At 41.6% G+C, this 21,359-nt stretch overlaps 1 protein-coding gene across 1 annotated transcript in view; it reads right to left on the bottom strand.

Annotated features, from left to right (window-relative positions):
- Positions 1 to 1,146: 1,146 nt before the first annotated feature.
- The window catches only part of ube3c (ubiquitin protein ligase E3C), a 34,525-nt gene continuing 14,312 nt past the window's right edge, over positions 1,147 to 21,359 (bottom strand). The window contains exons 7-13 of the mRNA XM_079661579.1: positions 19,766 to 19,992; positions 15,431 to 15,535; positions 14,571 to 14,658; positions 10,981 to 11,078; positions 10,241 to 10,373; positions 5,870 to 6,117; positions 1,147 to 1,518 (exon numbers count right to left, since the gene is read on the bottom strand). Coding sequence (XP_079517705.1) covers positions 1,162 to 1,518; positions 5,870 to 6,117; positions 10,241 to 10,373; positions 10,981 to 11,078; positions 14,571 to 14,658; positions 15,431 to 15,535; positions 19,766 to 19,992 — 1,256 coding nt within the window. The 3' untranslated portion in view covers positions 1,147 to 1,161. The remainder of the gene's footprint in view (positions 1,519 to 5,869; positions 6,118 to 10,240; positions 10,374 to 10,980; positions 11,079 to 14,570; positions 14,659 to 15,430; positions 15,536 to 19,765; positions 19,993 to 21,359) is intronic.

Here is a 21,359-nt window from a genome sequence, read left to right as displayed (position 1 = left end):
TGACCGGGAGGGCTCTATTGTGCCCGGATCGTTTCACGGCTGTTGTTTGAGAAGAGCTAATAAGAGGCGTTAGAGCAAACAGGATAATGCAGCTCTGAGAACAGGTGACTCAAAGTGTTGCCGGGCGGATTCTCTCCACAAGCCGTGAGCTTTAGAGGAAAGTACGTGCTTAAGAGCGACTCGCTGCTGCCGTGAGGCGTGTTTCACATTGTTTGTTTGGGACAACAGAGCTAACGGCGACATTGGGAACGTGCTTTATCTCTCTGTGAGCGCTGAAGAGTGGCACATCGTGAGGGAAGTGAATTATTAACGAGTCAAAGAGGAGAAAGGAAGTGGTAGAAATAGAGATGGGACAATAAAGGCGTTTCTAAACCAACCTCAACACCGATTTAAGTGCTGTAACAAACCATCTAGAGGGAAAGGATTTAGAAACAGGGTTATAAAAGTAGAAGTACTGACTAAACTTCTTTACTCAAGTCAAAGTAAAGAGGCTTTGAAATGTACTTCAGTAAAAAGTACCCATAACTAGCAGCTGTTTTAAAGAGTACCTGACCTCCCTTTATATTAATAGAACAATAATGTCATTGTTAGCTAATGAATGTTTCCATGGTGACCAACGGCAACATGACAACGTTTCCATTGGTCCCTCTTCTTTAGAGAAGACCAGGAAATGATGGATACACGGATCGTGTTCAAATCAATAGGCACGCAATGACTCTAAATAATAATGATCACGCCACCAAACACACATTCAGACTAAAGGAACCAGCCTGTTTGGAAAATGAGAGAAGTAGAAAGTACAGGTACTTGAGTTCAACATGTGAGAAGTAGAAAGTACAGGTATTTGGGTTCAACATGTAAGAAGTAGAAAGTACAGGTATTTGGGTTCAACATGTAAGAAGTAGAAAGTACAGGTATTTGAGTTCAACATGTAAGAATTAGAAAGTACAGGTATTTGTGTTCAACATGTAAGAATTAGAAAGTACAGGTATTTGTGTTCAACATGTGAGAAGTAGAAAGTACAGGTATTTGAGTTCAACATGTAAGAAGTAGAAAGTACAGGTATTTGTGTTCAACATGTAAGAAGTAGAAAGTACAGGTATTTGTGTTCAACATGTAAGAAGTAGAAAGTACAGGTATTTGTGTTCAACATGTAAGAAGTCAAAGTAAAAAGTGGTCAGTAAAATAAGTAGTGGAGTAAAGTACTGATACCAGAAACATGTACTTAAGTACAGTAACAAAGTATTTGTACTCCACTACTTCCCACCAGCTATCAGTGCCTTCATCCGACCCTCTTTTGTTTACCTGAGCTTCTCCTAAGTCGTTGTTGACGATGGTGAAGTTGAGGCCGAGCTCCTCCACGTCCTCCTCGTAGCTCTTGAGGAAGAGCAGGTTTCGGTACATCTCCGGGTCCAGAGAGGCCAGGTGATGGATGTCCACCTCGGCACTCGTTCCCAGGAGTTTGGACAGGAAGAAGCCGGCGAACGGCAACTCCACCAGCATGTTCTCATACAGCGCCTGCAGGGAGAACACATGGCCGTTAACTGAAGGACTCTTCCCACGAACATCAGAAAGAGAAAACACTGCGAGCTTTGAAAGAGAGACTGTTTATTGATTGATAAGTGTTGTTGAGAAAAACAACACTTTCAGACAGGTGCAGCCAAACAGGATTTATTCAACACTTAGTACAGACAAAACAAATCCTCCCTCTTAGGCTTTTATTGTCAGGTGTACAATTGCAAGAAAAAGTATGTGAGCCCTTTGGAACTTCCTGGATTTCTGCATAAATTGGTCCTAAAATGTGTTCTGATCTTCATCTAAGTCACAACAATAGACAAACACAGTCTGCTTAAGCTAAAACCACACAAACAATTATATGTTTTTATGTTTTTATTGAACACACCATGTAAACATTCACAGTGCAGGGTGGAACAAGTATGTGAACCCTTGGATGTAATAACTGGTTGACCCTCCTTTGGCAGCAATAACCTCAACCAAACGTTTCCTATAGTTGCATATCAGACCTGCACAACGGTCAGGAGGACTTTTGGACCATTCCTCTTTACAAAAGTGTTTCAGTTCAGCAATACTCTTGGGATGTCTGGTGTGAATCACTCTCTTGAGGTCATGCCACAGCATCTCAATTGGGTTGAGGTCAGGACTCTGACTGGGCCGCTCCAGAAGGCCTGTTTTCTTCTGTTGTTGATTGACTTCTGTGCTTTGGGTCATTGTCCTGTTGCATCACCCATCTTCTGTTGAGCTTCAGTTGGTGGACAGATGGCCTTAAGTTCTCCAGCTAAATGTCTTGATCAACTTGAGAATTCATTTTTCCGTGGATGATGGCAATCTGTCCAGGCCCTGAGGCAGCAGAGCAGCCCCAAACCACGATGCTCCCTCCACCATACTTCACAGTTGGGATGAGGTTTTGATGTTGGTGTGCTGTGCCTTTTATTCTCCACACATAGCGTTGTGTGTTCCTTCCAAACAACTTTGGTTTCATCTGTCCACAGAATATTTTGCCGGTAGTGCTGTGGAACATCCAGGTGCTCTTTTGCAAACTTCAAACGTGCAGCAATGTTTTTTCTGGACAGCAGTGGCTTCCTCCATTTTATGACCAACTTATGCAGAAATCCAGGTCATTCCAAAGGATTCACAAACTTTTTCTTGCAACTGTAGCTACAGTGTAGATATATCAATGAAATATTAGGTCCCAGGCTCCTCCAACAGTGCAACACAATAAAATATATAAAATAGTGACTATACATCAGCTTCTCCTACTATCCTATGTCTTCATATAGTATCTATTGCATTCAGGGTCACAGTGACATGTTCCTAAAATCCTCTTAAAGTTTATTTTGGTTTAACAGTTGCTGTGTGTGTAGCACTGCTCAATACGTTTGACATCTGGTACGATACACTGATACCTATCTTATTCTACTACATGGCCTAAAATACTTGCGTTATAAGAAGTGATAAGATGTTAGATCTGTTCACATCAGAGTGACTATATAGCAGCTTCTATTCCTATCTATTTCTTAAAATAGGATCTATTGCAATCAGGGTCACAGGGACATGTTCCTAATATCCTCTTACAGTTTGTTTTCATGTGTGTGTAGCATTGCTTAATACCGTTGACACTGATGCCTATCTTATTCTACTACATAGGCTCAAATACTTGCGTCATAAGAAGTGATAAGATGGTGTATCTGTTCACATCAGAGTGACTGAAAGCAAAACACAATCCATCTAAAAACCCACCAGCTCTTTCAAACTTTGAAATGCCAATTCTCACCTTGACCTCCGATGCCATTAAGAACCAGGTGACTCATAAAACCCAGAGCTAATGTACTGGCAGAGTCCGAAAAAAGAGCCGGCTGCTGGAGGCATTAAAATATACGGGTCCTTATAAATGATAGCGCTAAAAACCCTGACCGCATCAGCTAAATGGATTATAAATCTGGAGGATTTCCATAATGCATGCATCTTAAACACACACACACACACGCGCGCATAAATCACGGCTGTTTTCTAAACACAGGTTAATTGCGCAACTTCAAACATTGTCTATTTTTTATGCAAAATAATCCACTTAGTATTTCGCCGCTCGTTTCAGACCATATGCTGCGCCTGGCCCCTTGAAACCTATCAATAACACTTATGCCGGGAAGAGGTAGCGATAAGTATATGGGAAAAACCTGTAGCCTTATTTTTTCAATGCCACTTACTTTATTTATGGGTGTTTATTGCCAGAAATTGTGCCAAAATGAGTCGTGGGGGCTGCATAGAATTAATTATCATGGCCCGGGCCTTTTTTAATATAAGTGAGTGCAGTGGCAAAGCAATTAAAGCGGATCGCGGCACCATCAGGTGGAGAAAACCGCCAGCTCCACTGCAGGTGCGTTCTGCTAGCTGCCAAATACACGGCTTAATTTACAGCATTAAGAATCAATAAAATTATAATGCCTTTAAAACGCATCTCTATTAATAAGGTGGGCCAATCTCAAAGTGAGAGGAGGAGGAGGGTAGAAAACTTTCCTCACCCTCACAGTTTACGGAGTTGAGAGGCCATTGCTGATGAGGTGGGAGGTTTTCTGCTAACGAGACATGAATGAGGCACAAAGGCGGGTCATATCACATAACGAGACGCCAGATTTGGTGAAAAAACATGTCAGAAATCACTGCCGTCACAATTAAATTAGCCTGGAAGCACGGAATCCGAGAAACACCATTTGAGGCTTAAATCTTGCGGCCTGTCAGCGGGTCGGACAAGCGAGGAAGAAGGATGACGAGCGGTCGCTATTCTGAGCTCCAATCCCATTTCAGTGAGTACCCCAGACAAGCCACTCCTGCCTGTAATACATCACCTCCACAACAATGGCACGCGTCGGACATTAATTAACAATATTAATCTCCCGTGTCCTTTGAGCCGCAGCAGTGATGCAATCCCAATCCATACAAAGCGCTGCCTTTTATCCCGGCAATAACCGCACTAAACAAATATCAATACGCCTCTCAAATGGCCACTCAAACGTCCATTTTTATGGAGAAAGGGGGAACTTAAGGAAGGGTTAATTGAAAGTCAAATTCAAATTAATTTCCCCTCGCCTAATTGCCTGAACCATTAGCTATTGAGAGGAGCGAGTGGGGGGGGGGGGGGGGGGGCTGCTGATGGATCGCTTCTCACTTGTGAAAAATACAGAGAAGAGGATGATCTGATAAGTGGACCGGGACCATCTTGAAGAGAACCTGGATGTTACGGACTGTAAAACAGATCAAAATGCTATTACCACATGCTTTGAGCGCTTATTTATGTCCTGTCTGTGTGGCCTGGCTGATTTAGTGCCGGCCGAATGCAATCACCACACAAACAAGAGGTAGGAATCATCGGCTAATGGACGCCCTAATTGAGAGGCGGCCGCTTGTCATGAGGTAATTCTTCTCGGGGTTGAGATGCGGTGGAAAAAAGGCATCTTGATAAACAATCACTAGCACATGCATTAAGGATGATTTAGAAACATTAGGCTCTAATAAATAGTGCCATCAGAGGAAGAGAGGCGACAGGAAAACAATGCCGTCAACAGATTATGCTAAAGGGTAATTAAAGAAACCAAAGCTTGCATCAGTGCCAGGTTAAAGTTCGGAAACAAATGACGGCAATTCCTCCAAACATCGTGAGCTTCTGGAACAAAACAACCTCTTAGTGAGCAGACGCAGCGACATTGACTGCTATTGATCTGTGTTGACCAGTCTGACTAGACGTAACACTTTTTCAACAGATAATAATGATAATCAAATGTATTAGTATAGCACCTTTCATGCACAAAGCAGCTTTACAAAGTGCTTTACAGAACAAGAAGAAAACACAACATTACAATTATTAATATAACTATTGAATAATCCATTACTTGCACAATAATATCCTGCATTATATTTGTTACTGGAAAGTTGTATTTCCACAAGTATATTTTCCATATCCACATGTATATATATTTTTCTTTTAACTTTTAATGCTATTTTATTTCAGAAATATTTTTTGACTGTTTATTTCTTGTGTCTTAATTTCTCTTTTGTACATTGCCTTGTTTTTTATGCTGCTGCAATGTAAACATTTCCCATTTGGGATCAATAAAGTATTTATCTATCTATCTCTCTCTCTCTACCTACCTACTTACCTACCAACCAACCTAACTACCTATATCTATCAATCTATCTATACCTACCTATCTATCCATCCATCCATCCATCCATCCATCCATCCATCCACCCATCCATCCAGCTGCTGTGATGCAAGTCAAATGTCAGACTTGATCTGACCATTAAAGTATTATCCTATGTATCTTGTTGGAACATGGAAAGAAATGAGGCTTACCTTTCCGAGGATCCTGCCCAGGAAGTAGTAATGTCTGGTGAAGGACTCTCCCATCAGCATCTCTGCGGCGGGGTTAGAGTACAGCAGACCCTCGTTGGTGGTCTTAAAGAAGCCCTGGTTAGGGTTGAAGCCAGATTTAAGGAGTTCGTTGAGAAACTCCCGGAAGATTCCACCTCCATCGATACCGGCCTCGTCCAGACCGTGAGCGTTCAGAAGATGGACTCTGACCCGTTTCTTCAGGTCGGGTTCTGATGAAAAGATACAAAGGAGGGATTTATAAGCTCTGTGGTTAACACAAGCTGAGGAGATCTTTATTTTACGATGAAAATATGTCGGTAAATACCCAACTGGTGGATTTAGAAACAATGGTTGCTAAAAAGTGTCTAAATGAGACGACTAAATGCCATCACGCCCAACATTAGCCACCTTTAGCTTAGCGGTGGTGACGTGAAGTCATGTGACCGTGCTGTAGTTCCTTTATAGCCCAACATTACCCTCCTTTAGCTTAGCAGTGGTGACGTGAAGTCATGTGACCGTGCTATAGTTCCTTTATAGCCCAACATTACCCTCCTTTAGCTTAGTGGTGGTGACGTAAGGTCATGTGACCGTGCTATAGTTCCTTTATAGCCCAACATTAGCCTCCTTTAGCTTAGCAGTGGTGACGTGAAGTCATGTGACCGTGCTATAGTTCCTTTATAGCCCAACATTACCCTCCTTTAGCTTAGCGGTGGTGACGTGAAGTCATGTGACCGTGCTGTAGTTCCTTTATAGCCCAACATTAGCCACCTTTAGCTTAGCAGTGGTGACGTGAAGTCATGTGACCGTGCTATAGTTCCTTTATAGCCCAACATTACCCTCCTTTAGCTTAGCGGTGGTGACGTGAAGTCATGTGACCGTGCTGTAGTTCCTTTATAGCCCAACATTAGCCTCCTTTAGCTTAGCGGTGGTGACGTGAAGTCATGTGACCGTGCTATAGTTCCTTTATAGCCCAACATTAGCCTCCTTTAGCTTAGCGGTGGTGACGTGAAGTCATGGGACCGTGCTGCCCAACATTAGGTTTTACTTCGAAAATCATAAAGTGGTGTTAATATGTGGAGATTAGTCTGCTATTGTGTGACATCACAATGTCACACTCAATCTCCTATTGGCTAGCGCTCCAACACTGTATGTGATAGGGGCGGGACATCTCTAAGCTGTTGACCAATCACAACAGAGACTGATACAGTGTGTACATTTAAGGTTGTAAAATAATATAACGTTTCTAATTTAATCAGATCATCAACCTGCTATATTTGCAATTACACACGTTTTATAGTGTTTTTATACTTTATTTTGATTAAACCAGAATGATGTCTGAGTATCAAAGCAGACAGCAGCTCATAAACAAGTGTGAAAACACACCGTAAAACTATGAGTAAGAGCACATGACGTATCCCCAACAGTCGAGTCATTGTAAGGTTAGAGAAGCAGAGAGACTGTAAGAAACGACATGTGAGAAGAGGGGATAAGAATAAACATGGATCAATAAAATGCATTGCCTTTTCCCAAATCATTCAAGGTCAATCATTATTAGTTTATGCACAATATCTTGAACTGTTAGTATCATCTAAAATGTTGTTATTGACCTCCCTTTATCTTTTACTAATGGCGCTTTTCCACTGCCGGACCTCGCTCGGCTTAGTACTGTATGGCTAGGCCTTGGTAGGCCAGGCTCACTTCATGATGCGTTTCCATTACAGTTTAGTAGCTGGGGCAGTAACTATAGTAACGCAGTGTAGGCGGAGCCGTGACGTCATCTTTAATTCGAAACACAAAACCAACATTAGCCGTTAGCTGACAGCTCCTCATATCTGTTCAGAAACTAGACACAAGTGAAACAAGTACAAACCACAGACTGTCTGTGTCATGGAGAATACAGTCTCTGGTTTGTTCATGTCTGTAGGCCGTTGTTGTGAGTGTGGACGGTCGGAGCATATACAGCGTTAGCTTAGCCGATCTCCATTCAGAAAACACACATTTCAAAGGGTTGTTCGCCTGCCGTCTGTCTGCAGACTTGTCAAAGCATTAATTCATGGTTCTTACTAACCGGTATCAGTATGTTGTTACTTCGGCATCATTTAGAAACGTGTATTACAATTACATCACGGTCAAATATGTTCATTGCGTTGTAGTTGCCAGCGATTCTCTCACTGACCTCCTCATCCTCTACCAACCACCCCGGTCCCTCAGATCCACCTCAGCCGGTTTGCTTTCAATCCCCAAGGTCAAACTCCGGAGCTTCGGGGACAGAGCCTTCTCTGTGGCAGCCCCGAAGCTCTGGAACTCCCTCCCCCGAGACCTCCGTGAGTCTGAGTCCCTCACCCCGTTCCAGTCCCGTCTCAAAACCCACCTCTTCAACTCTGCTTATCCTTAAACCCGCACCTCCCCCCTCTGAACCAACTTCCTCCTGAGTGCTTTTCTGTTTTTGTTTTGTTTTTGTTTTTGTTTGTGTTTTTGTTCTTGTTCTGTTTGTCGACCTTACTCATAATGTAAAGCGTCTTTGGGTCTAGAAAAGCGCTATATAAATCCCATTTATTATTATTATTAGTTTAGCACACTCAGCCCGGTTGTTGGCCCGGAAAGAACCTCGATTTTAGAGAGCCAGAAAAACTGTTATCCGGAACTACGCCTAGTGGAAACGCAGCCAAAAACAGCTTCAACCGCGCTGTAGTGGAAATGCGCCATAAGACTCCCACACTGCTAAGCATTTGATTACATTTTATTATACTGTATTTTAATATTTACATTTCTAATTTCAGAGAGTTATGCATATGATTCACAACTAAGGCGAGCTTTAATATCTGAAATATTTCCCAAGAAGCCAAATTATGTGATTATTCGTGTAAATAGAGAAAATTGATTTCGAAAAAATGTAAATATATAAAACCAATACCACTTAAATGTATCGTATCACGCTGTTTTTTCCCCAACAAACATTTTTCAAGAATGCCCCTTTTTTCCTGACCCGCAGAATATTCAAATCAAATCCTATAAAAGGTCATCTTTCAGAATAATTAATGTACAGCGATAAATCAGAGCGGCCATAACTTATAGACACATAAATGATAGATCATGTCTTCAGCCCAGGTCTCCTGCTACTCCTTTTAATCAGATTGCCCCTACCGGAGTGCCCTTTCACATTTAAACACAAAAGAGGTGACTTAAAATAATTGATTCTGCTTTTTATGTGCTCCATTATAATAATCGCAAGCACGATTATGCTTTACCGAAAATTCAATACTCTGCACGAGGAGACCTTCATCTTTATTTCCATATTCAAAGATTCAAATCAAAAGGTTTTATTGTCATATGCTCAGCAGCTACAGTGGAGAAATGGCAATGAAACTCTTCTGATCTGAGCTCCTCCAACAATGCAACATATATAATCAAATACTCAAATGTAAAAAATAAGTCTATATACATGTAAGTAGAATATGATATGTACAAGAACAGAATATGAAATTAAATAATGCAAATTAAGACAACATTAAATAAGGTTAAAGGGGACCTATCATGCAAAATGTCTTCCCTATAGCAACGTTTCCCTATCAGAAACGTTGATATCAGAAACAATGCCCGACTGTTTTGGACGTAATATGGTCGGTGTTTACATTAGAATGGCTAACACTCAGAGCTAACCTGTACTGGAGAGCATGTGTGTGAAGAAGCAGGAAGTAAAAATCACCTTGTGGTAGAACCGGCAAGAGAGAAAGCCTTTGAGCTCCATACTGTTTCAGAGAGAATCCTTGCGTTTCATCACCGCAGCATTTTAGACAGTATCTGCCAGGTCCCGCATGAGCCGGCATAAGCTCCGCCCCCTCTTATTTTATTTTTTCTCAGTTTATTTTTTATTTAGCCTTTTTTATTTAGCCTTTATTTATACAGGGTCTCATTCTCAAGAGAGACCTGTTTATACCCAGAATCAGCAGTTTTGGAACAGGAAGTGGAATAGAGGGATATGAGGCATGGCTAGAATGAATGCGTGATCTGTTGGTTTTTTGAGCAAAACACTTCGTAGACATGTTTTTTATATATCTGAGACCCATGCTATTACTAAAAATAGCATGATAGGTGACCTTTAATATGTACATTAATTATGTGACCACCTATGTTTCCTGCAGTGATTGAATAGCTCTTTTTTCTGCACTGTCAGTGTACAGTTTGATTATTATTGTGCTGCTGTGTTCGTTGTATTTCTGTAACTCTGGCACAACTATTTCCTTCGTGATGAATAAAGTCCTATCTTATCTTACTCTACACCGTGCTTCCTCCTCTGATGCTACGTCAATGCAGGCTTCAACACAACCAATAATGCACGTAAAGTGTTCGTACCGTTTTCTGGAGACAGTTTATCGTAGGCGTCTTCGTAGATGTAGTTTCGTCTGATTGTCACGCTGATGCCGTCGGGAAACGGACCGTCGCCCTGCACGTCCCTTTTGTCTGCGTAGATTAACCTCTGGAAGATCTACGGGACAGGACAGACGTGAGGGTCAGTGACAAGTCCTCTCAGATGGAAAAGTATAGATTCTACTGTATATCATTTGTGCTTTGGCTTTTTGAGGGGCATTTCATGTCTTCTGTTGGTAGATTAGGGCACAAAGAAGGTGGGAAAAGAGGATTTAAAGCAACACAAGATCAACTCAAACTAAAGAAATGCACCATTAAGCAATACCAATGAAATCAAGGCAGGGGTCTTGGGCGTAACTCAGACAAAAAACTAATCCAAGGAATCTTTATTAAAATACTTGACACCACATGTGATTTTCCCCACCACCATTTGGGTTTAACTTGACAGAAGCAATCATTTTTTGCTCAGTTCAAACCCAATGAGACCTTGAAGTACTTCCAAATAACTAACATGCTCCATAATAAAACTGTGGACCGATATACTCCCCAAAAGTATGTCAAACGGCTTGAAAGCAGCACCATGATGGCTAAAAGTAGCACTGCTCCACATGCAAAATGGGATGTTGATGTATAATCACAAAAACACAGCAGCAGTATCTCCTGTCCTGCAGTACTCGGTAGTAGTACATGTTTTTGAGGTTGTGTGTGAGATAACGGTGCGTTACCTTGACTCGCTCCTCGAAGGGAACCACGAAGGGCAGCTCTGTGAGGATGGCCAGATGTCTCTCTTCAGACACTGACAGCTGAGGAGGCTCCAAACCAACTACAGAGAGACAAGACAACATGTTAGACCGTTTACTCATCAGCCTTTCTACTGTCTCAAACCACATTTTTGTATATATACAGGTAGGTCACTAGGGAAGCTTTTGGTCCGTATCACTGCCTAAAGACTGGCTAATGTGTTTGTATTTGTATTTGCTAAGACTTAGATTAAGACTATGTACCAGTAGGGTCACTACATACTGATATACACCTGAACATCAGCAGGAGAGGACTCTTTAAAGTAGAGACACTACATACTGATATACACCTGAACATCAGGGGGAGAGGACTCTTTAAAGTACAGACACTACATACTGATATACACCTGAACATCAGCAGGAGAGGACTCTTTAAAGTAGAGACACTACATACTGATATACACCTGAACATCAGGGGGAGAGGACTCTTTAAAGTAGGGTCACTACATACTGATATACACCTGAACATCAGCAGGAGAGGACTCTTTAAAGTAGAGACACTACATACTGATATACACCTGAACATCATCAGGAGAGGACTCTTTAAAGTAGAGACAATACATACTGATATACACCTGAACATCAGGGGGAGAGGACTCTTTAAAGTAGGGTCACTACATACTGATATACACCTGAACATCAGCAGGAGAGGACTCTTTAAAGTAGAGACACTACATACTGATATACACCTGAACATCAGCAGGAGAGGACTCTTTAAAGTAGAGACACTACATACTGATATACACCTGAACATCAGCAGGAGAGGACTCTTTAAAGTAGAGACACTACATACTGATATACACCTGAACATCAGCAGGAGAGGACTCTTTAAAGTAGAGACACTACATACTGATATACACCTGAACATCAGCAGGAGAGGACTCTTTAAAGTAGAGACACTACATACTTATATACACCTGAACATCAGCAGGAGAGGACTCTTTAAAGTAGAGACACTACATACTGATATACACCTGAACATCAGCAGGAGAGGACTCTTTAAAGTAGAGACACTACATACTGATATACACTTGAACATCAGCAGGAGAGGACTCTTTAAAGTAGAGACACTACATACTGATATACACCTGAACATTAGCAGGAGAGGACTCTTTAAAGTAGAGACACTACATACTGATATACACCTGAACATCAGCAGGAGAGGACTCTTTAAAGTAGAGACACTACATACTGATATACACCTGAACATCAGCAGGAGAGGACTCTTTAAAGTAGAGACACTACATACTGATATACACCTGAACATCAGCAGGAGAGGACTCTTTAAAGTAGAGACACTACATACTGATATACACCTGAACATCAGCAGGAGAGGACTCTTTAAAGTGACACATAAGATTATGTTGCCTTCTCCTCCTCACAGCCTGGTTTAGGGAAACTCTGACATCAGGTGTCCTCTGTGTTAGAGCATCATTACCTTTCTCTCTGCTCTGTAAGTCAGACCCATTTCCATCCATCACCCTTTTAATTAACATCCACCTGCCGCGCTGAATCCATTAAGCTGATGTTTGTTCAGTATTAAAATCGACTGAAAACAGAAAATGCCCCAATAGCTAAACCAGCTCTTCACTTTGCGCCCACTGCAGCTCAATTATTCTGCTCAATTAGTCAATCTCATCTGCATTTTCCCATCAGGTTTCCATCTTTGAGGAGAAATATGGCCTCAGAGTGGTCAATACGTTGCTCATTCATCAGCCGGGGGCCTGTCCATTTAAGGAAATGAGAAAAGGCCGGACAAACACATGCACCAGATGTGGCTGAGTTCATCAGGTACTTTCACACTAATTGAATTTATCCCATGCGGCCTGTGAGTGGGATCGGGCAGATCATACACACATTGTTATCTGCTTGTTTTCACACCACGCACAGAAACCCTTTAGAGCTCAAAGTGAGGCGGCTGAAGCTTAGCCTGCGTCAGTGTTTCATTTGAGAGAAAACGTGGTCATGTATCTTTGCTAAAAGGACGAAGGCTAATGAGGTTTTTCCCATGGGAAGTGCTGTGAAAAGGATCATGAAACTACTGGGGTTTTTAGACTAAAGAAAGTTAATTAATCGCTTGGTAACATGCAAACATTTTCTATTCCCAAACCAAAGGATCATTCAGTTGGCACCCTAACGATGGGGAGGATTCGCTCATGTATCAATCGACAGCTCCATAAAATATCAAAACAAACATGGAGAAGGTGACTGAATCAACATCATCCTAATAGTTTTGGAGGAATAACTTCCGCGGTCTAAATGGCCAACTTCAGATCCATATTCAAACATACAGATTGTAGATGGAACGAGTTGAAGCGTTTGTTTGAACAGTCTGCAGGAGGCAGGGACTTGCTTTCAAGCAGAACAGAAACTAACTTAGAGGAGTGTTTACGTGTTCGGTGTAATGACGTACAACGGCCTCCACGACTGTTCTATTCCTATTCAGTTGGCACCCTAACGAGGGGGAGGATTCGGAGCTCATGTATCAATCGACAGCTCCATAAAATATCAAAACAAACATGGAGAAGGTGACTGAATCAACATCATCCTAATAGTTTTGGAGGTATAACTTCCACGGTGTAAATGGTTTTGTAACTGGGTGAAATGGGGGTAAAGTCAGGTAAACAGCTAGGACAGGACGGTACAGAAAATGACATGAAACCAGGAAAAGATATTTACAAGGAGTTTCAATGTGTTTGCGTGCCTTATTTTCACTAAATGACCACACAATCCACCAGAGCCACAGTGACGCCTCCTAAAACCAGGAAGGAAACTCCTTCTGGTTCCTTGGACATAAACGCAATGCAATCTCTCCATAGGATTTAGGAAAATGTCTGGAAATCAGGTCTGTGGTCGAGACACATTTAAGAGACGGGTCACGTTTTGTTCAGCCGGATAATCTCCACATTTCTACTTTTATAATGTTCTAATCATAAATCTAGTCGCCAGAAGCAAAACGTTATGCTAGAAAGGAACTACAGCAGGGTCGCTGCTTCAACGTCACGCCAACTCAAGATCCATATTCAAACATACAGATTCTAAATGGTACGAGTTGAAGCGTTTGTTTGAACAGTCTGCAGGAGGCAGGGACTTGCTTTCAAGCAGAACTTAGCGGAACAAACAAATGTAGCGATGGTGTTCACGTGTTCGACGTACAACGACCTCAACAAATCATGTAGTCCTATTCAGCCACTTGGTAACAACCATCGTTTTTCAGACACGTCAACTCTTCAGAAATCACCAGTGGGGTCACGGCTGATGGATTTGATGTCGTGGAACAAAATGTGATCCGTGTCTTCAATGTGTCTCAACCACAGACCTGATTTCAGCTAGTTTCCTAATCCCTATGGAGAGATTGTTTTGCTTTTTTGTCGAGGGAACCGGACGTGGTCGAATGCTAACTTACTTCAGAAAACGACACGACTGGACTGCAGCCTTTGAAACCAGGACAAGACAACACACAAGTCTTGTATCCTAATATCTAAAGTGCTTTTTGTGTTTATAGATGAATTTACCATCAAGTGTTGACTGCAGGGGTCCAATGCGGCCCATCCTCCTCGTTCTCCACACGTGTCTCGCAGAAGGAACGTACAACTGGGTGACCTGGGGAGGAAAGAGGTCAATGATAAGAGCTATGGTCGAAATAAACTCCTAGAAAGAATCAAACCCGCTGGAAAAGCTTTAAGGTTGTCCCTTTTGTTTTATCTATTGCTCTTGGTTATTTACATTGTCTTGTTCCAGTTTAAATCACCTGGTAACCTTTTGTATACATATCTATCCATCAATCGAACCTGTCTGAGGTAAGAAATACCAAGTGAGACATGACTTTGCATTTGATAAAAACATTTAAAACCAATTATTTTCATATGTACTGACTTTATTTGCAATAAACTCACATCAGGAAGCTTTGTGCAAACCAGGTGATGCATGTTCAGAATCTGAATACCTGTATTTTACACTGAGGATATCATCTGAGGAATATCACAACTCATATTGTTTTTGCTTATTTTAAGTTGTTTAAATTGTCCTGTTCCAATTTAAATCCCCTTGTAACCCTATATATATCTCTATCCATCACCAAAGAGGTAATAAATACCAAGTAACAGATATCCAGGTGTTGAATTTTCTCCTACAATCTGAGGAGTATCATGAATCCAACATTGAATATATAGAAAGTGTTATTAATTGTTATTATATTATTTTGTATGTTCTTTCCCACAATGTGTTTTTTCTTTATTATTCCTTGTTGGTTGTTCTGTTTGTCTTCTATGTTGAAAAAGGGAAGCGTGATTTCCACCCCAAAGAAGTCTGTACGACTGCTTACACTCGTATGCTTCTGCTCAATAAAACATATTTGAAACAGAGAGGGAAATACCTTATCTGCTCGGATGTTGACCTCCTCAGAGAGCCAGTGACCTGCGGGACAGAAAGGTCGTCTGATGTCGCGAGCTTTCACCATTTTCACCAAGTTAGTGATGACCTGGCGATAGATCAAACACACAGACACGTTAACATCTTTTAATTCAGGTCATTAAACCCCTACACAATCCACTTCATTGTAAGATAAGGTGCATTTGAATAGAGACTGACAGAGAGCTTCCTCTGTCCAACAGGATGCCTTCGATTAGAGAGAAAAAAGCAATTTGAGAATTCAGCCATTAGTGCGCCATTTATGGGGAGTATAAAAGAAAAACGACCTGTGCCGTCCCTCAATGTCCAGGCCTGTTAATTACTGAGGTCTGCTGACATCAGCCAAAGGAAAACAGAGAAGACGAGACAGCGAGGTTCACACTGCGCTAAGAGAACAAGAAGGGCTCTGAACTGAACTACAGATATTTCATTGTTATGAGCAGTCAGTCAAATTAAGATGCATTCACTTTAAAGAGTCCTCTCCTGCTGATGTTCAGGTGTATATCAGTATGTAGTGTCTCTACTTTAAAGAGTCCTCTCCTGCTGATGTTTAGGTGTATATCAGTATGTAGTGTCTCTACTTTAAAGAGTCCTCTCCTGCTGATGTTCAGGTGTATATCAGTATGTAGTGTCTCTACTTTAAAGAGTCCTCTCCTGCTGATGTTCAGGTGTATATCAGTATGTAGCGTCTCTACTTTAAAGAGTCCTCTCCTGCTGATATTCAGGTGTATATCAGTATGTAGTGTCTCTACTTTAAAGAGTCCTCTCCTGCTGATGTTCAGGTGTATATCAGTATGTAGTGTCTCTACTTTAAAGAGTCCTCTCCTGCTGATGTTCAGGTGTATGTCAGTATGTAGTGTCTCTATTTTAAAGAGTCCTCTCCTGCTGATGTTCAGGTGTATATCAGTATGTAGTGTCTCTACTTTAAAGAGTCCTCTCCTGCTGATGTTCAGGTGTATATCAGTATGTAGTGTCTCTACTTTAAAGAGTCCTCTCCTGCTGATGTTCAGGTGTATATCAGTATGTAGTGTCTCTACTTTAAAGAGTCCTCTCCTGCTGATGATCAGGTGTATATCAGTATGTAGTGTCTCTACTTTAAAGAGTCCTCTCCTGCTGATGTTCAGGTGTATATCAGTATGTAGTGTCTCTACTTTAAAGAGTCCTCTCCTGCTGATGATCAGGTGTATATCAGTATGTAGCGTCTCTACTTTAAAGAGTCCTCTCCTGCTGATATTCAGGTGTATATCAGTATGTAGTGTCTCTACTTTAAAGAGTCCTCTCCTGCTGATGTTCAGGTGTATATCAGTATGTAGTGTCTCTACTTTAAAGAGTCCTCTCCTGCTGATGTTCAGGTGTATATCAGTATGTAGCGTCTCTACTTTAAAGAGTCCTCTCCTGCTGATGTTCAGGTGTATATCAGTATGTAGCGTCTCTACTTTAAAGAGTCCTCTCCTGCTGATATTCAGGTGTATATCAGTATGTAGTGTCTCTACTTTAAAGAGTCCTCTCCTGCTGATGTTCAGGTGTATATCAGTATGTAGTGTCTCTACTTTAAAGAGTCCTCTCCTGCTGATGTTCAGGTGTATGTCAGTATGTAGTGTCTCTATTTTAAAGAGTCCTCTCCTGCTGATGTTCAGGTGTATATCAGTATGTAGTGTCTCTACTTTAAAGAGTCCTCTCCTGCTGATGTTCAGGTGTATATCAGTATGTAGTGTCTCTACTTTAAAGAGTCCTCTCCTGCTGATGTTCAGGTGTATATCAGTATGTAGTGTCTCTACTTTAAAGAGTCCTCTCCTGCTGATGATCAGGTGTATATCAGTATGTAGTGTCTCTACTTTAAAGAGTCCTCTCCTGCTGATGTTCAGGTGTATATCAGTATGTAGTGTCTCTACTTTAAAGAGTCCTCTCCTGCTGATGATCAGGTGTATATCAGTATGTAGTGTCTCTACTTTAAAGAGTCCTCTCCTGCTGATGTTCAGGTGTATATCAATATGTAGTGTCTCTACTTTAAAGAGTCCTCTCCTGCTGATGTTCAGGTGTATATCAGTATGTAGCGTCTCTACTTTAAAGAGTCCTCTCCTGCTGATATTCAGGTGTATATCAGTATGTAGTGTCTCTACTTTAAAGAGTCCTCTCCTGCTGATGTTCAGGTGTATATCAGTATGTAGTGTCTCTACTTTAAAGAGTCCTCTCCTGCTGGTGTTCAGGTGTATATCAGTATGTAATGTCTCTACTTTAAAGAGTCCTCTCCTGCTGATGTTCAGGTGTATATCAGTATGTAGTGTCTCCACTTTAAAGAGTCCTCTCCTGCTGATGTTCAGGTGTATATCAGTATGTAGTGTCTCTACTTTAAAGAGTCCTCTCCTGCTGATGTTCAGGTGTATATCAGTATGTAGTGTCTCCACTTTAAAGAGTCCTCTCCTGCTGATGTTCAGGTGTATATCAGTATGTAGTGTCTCTACTTTAAAGAGTCCTCTCCTGCTGGTGTTCAGGTGTATATCAGTATGTAGTGTCTCTACTTTAAAGAGTCCTCTCCGGCTGATGTTCAGGTGTATATCAGTATGTAGTGTCTCTACTTTAAAGAGTCCTCTCCTGCTGATGTTCAGGTGTATATCAGTATGTAGTGTCTCTACTTTAAAGAGTCCTCTCCTGCTGATGTTCAGGTGTATATCAGTATGTAGTGTCTCAATGCTTTAATATTCAAAAGCTCTTTAGATTTCTCATACTGCCCTTTTTTCACCCTCCGTCTGAAAACAGAGCTCAGCCCATTATTAACGGTTTTGATACCTTGATGATAAATCATGATTTGAACCACATTAGGGATTGTGTAGCCTCTTTGTGAATTGAAGCATGGTGACCTAACGCCTGTCTGTGTTTGTGGAAATCGAGCATGTGTGCATGAGCAGGCAAAGACAAGGTGGAGGTCACCCATTGGTTGTTTACCCAGAGGAAATGAGGCAGAAAACAGCATTAACTTCATTCTCCTCGTCTCTCTCTCCCTCTCATTCTACACCTCCCCTTTCCTCTCGTCCATTTTCTATCAAGGAGACGGTAATTAGGCGCCTTTGTTCTTGGCCGTTAGTCTCTGACAGAAGGATTTAAAAGTGAACACTGTGAAAGGTGGTAAACACGTGAAGAGAAGTGGGGTGTTCTTTTTGATCAAAGATCTGCTCAAAGGCCTCCTGTCAGCTAAAACGACCCATTAAAGGAGTGGGGAGCAGGGGAAATGCTTTTTCCAAATTGAACGGTGGGATTTACAGTCGGTTTAACGCCGCTGACCCCTAACACGCTAATGTTTGGTTCGTGTCATCAGCCGTCCCTCCCCATCTTTTATCACCTCCATTGTCGAGCTATCTATTTAATTGAAAGAAGTTAATTGAATGAAAATGATCAACTAAGCTTGTATTAATATTGCTAATGGAACTTTCTTCTTGGCCATGTTTGGAGAACGATGTCACGCCGGAGTTTGGGAAAGGCACATTAAGGCTTGCACTTAACCCGATGGGCTAATTAAGGAATGCTTATTCATTCCCAGAGTCAAAGGGGGTAGATCTGCTAAAAAACCCATCGCCACGCGCCTCTTACAACATTTTGCACTCGCAATTATTGCCGACTCCACTGCGATCGGCGTGGAGATTGATCGCCGTTCTATGAAAATGACTTGGAGTGTTTCGATTGATATAATCTAGCCTGGGTATTATATGGAAATGGGACCGGCTGTAACTGTTATGACGGACTTAACAGCTCCTTTAACGAATACTCACACAATGACATGCATGAGGTTATATAGACACAAATAGCCTTAGCAACAGCGGTCGAAAGGGAGGCAGAAACCTTTAGGTATACGTGCTACTTTGAGGCCTAATGCCACTACCTTTGTACTTCTACTTAAGTAACATTTTGCAAAACGTGTAGTAGAGTATTTTTTCAATTTAGTGTTGCTACGAGTACTTCTTCATTCAAGGATGCAGCCCAAAGTGTGTTACAGAACAATTTGAGACGCAGAAAAACATAACGATGAATTCAAATAAGTAAATGATAACAGAAGAATGAAACATGAGATCCAGAGATCCCCAAATATACTTTAAGATGATTGTGTATAGATTTGAAATCTGGGCTACTACAATTTCTAAAGCCATATTGTAGGTGTTGCATCTAATTTGTAGTGTGTGTGTGTGTGTGTGTGTGTGTGTGTGTGTGTGTGTGTGTGTGTGTGTGTGTGTGTGTGTGTGTGTGTGTGTGTGTGTGTGTGTGTGTGCGTGTGTGCGTGTGCGTGTGTGTGTGTCTTTAAACATCTCACCTTGAACAGCTGCACCCAGCGTTTCTGCTCCGCTAGGATCCTCTGCTGCACCGCCGTGTTTGTCTTCACTCCGACGCTGCGGAAAGCGGCCACGTATTCCTCTCGATATCCTGTTTTGGTTTCGGGGTAAGCCAGCTTGATGATACCCAGGCAGGCGTCCCTCAGGCAGCGAGACAGAGACACCAGCTCCAGCAGGCTGAAGGGCATCATGGAGGACTGAGTCTGACCTGTGGAGAGGGAGGATCATTATCTTTCACTGATATTGATTTCCACATTTACACACGGCGGCACGTGGCGGCTGAAAACAACCCACAGTGAATATATACTGATGTGTGTGTGGCCGATACGTGGTGGAATATAACACATTAGATTAGTCAAGTGCTCTAAAAAGGTACAATGTTGAGGTACTTGTACTTACCTGAGTATTACTTCTTTATACTAATGCTGTCAAAATGATCGCGTTAACGGCGGTAATTCTTTTTTTGAATTAATTGCGTTAAAATATTTAACGCATTTAACGCATGTGCAGAATGGCCCGCCCCATACATCCCACCAGTGGCAGCGCCAGGGTGTGGCTGGGGTAGGCTACACCCATACCAAGAAATGGCTTAGCCACACCTTAGCCCCACCTTAGCCCCACCTTAGCCCCACCTTAGCCCCACCATGAAAAATGATGTTAAAGTAAGCAAAATAAAGTCCGCCAACTCGCGCGGAGTAAATTGCACAGACAGCAGTTAGTCAGATTGATTTCAGTAGCCACTTGTCTGGAAATACTGAAGACTAGAAACGGTTTTGAAAACTTTTGTCACGTAGTGATCGTCTTCTCAATAGAACATCTTTGATCATGTCTTCTGGCCAATCAGAATCAAGATAACGGCGTGGTGGTGTTGCAGGAAGTCACGACGGAGAATACTTTTGCTGTAGTACATCTCTATATACATCGATACAACATTACGTGTTGATAGAAATCAACACGTAATGAAATAAGACCCCACGGTTTGATGATTGATAGGTGTGTGGGCTGTCTTTCATTCTGACACACAGAACAATGTTATAATAAACATACTGTATGTTAAATGGATATATCCGCCTTCTTTCATTTATCTTTCCATTCCCACAACAATATACATAAAGAAATGGCATATTTTGGACATAGTTCGAATGGAGATTAATCTGATTAATTAATTTTTAAGCTGTGATTAATCTGATTAAAATGTTAATTGTTTGACAGCCCTACTTTATACGTCTGCTTTTCTACATTTTAGAAGCCAGTATTGTACCTTTTACTCCCCTACATTGTGGAGGTCGTGCAGTCTCTGATGCTGATATCAATCTCTAAACATATTGACTTAGGTTATGATCTCCAGCAGCGATATATAAAGCATTTCAAATTAGCTCCACTTTGCTAATCCACCAAGGCTTTTGTACGCAGGACTTTTACTTGAACTTCTTCCGCCTGTAGTTGCAATCGTACCTACATGACGTCCCTTTACATTTCATATATTTGCATGTACAGAACATTAACCAAAAGCTATGGGCTGCAAAACAAAGGTACGTGCAATCACAACTTAAAATCCAGATAAAAAGCTTAAAG

The sequence above is a fragment of the Notothenia rossii genome, assembly GCF_949606895.1.
Source record: "Notothenia rossii genome assembly, chromosome: 12".
In the NCBI taxonomy this organism is placed as follows: Eukaryota; Metazoa; Chordata; class Actinopteri; order Perciformes; family Nototheniidae; genus Notothenia; species Notothenia rossii.
Note: the sequence above shows the minus strand (reverse complement) of the source record. Positions and strands in the feature narration are given on the sequence as shown.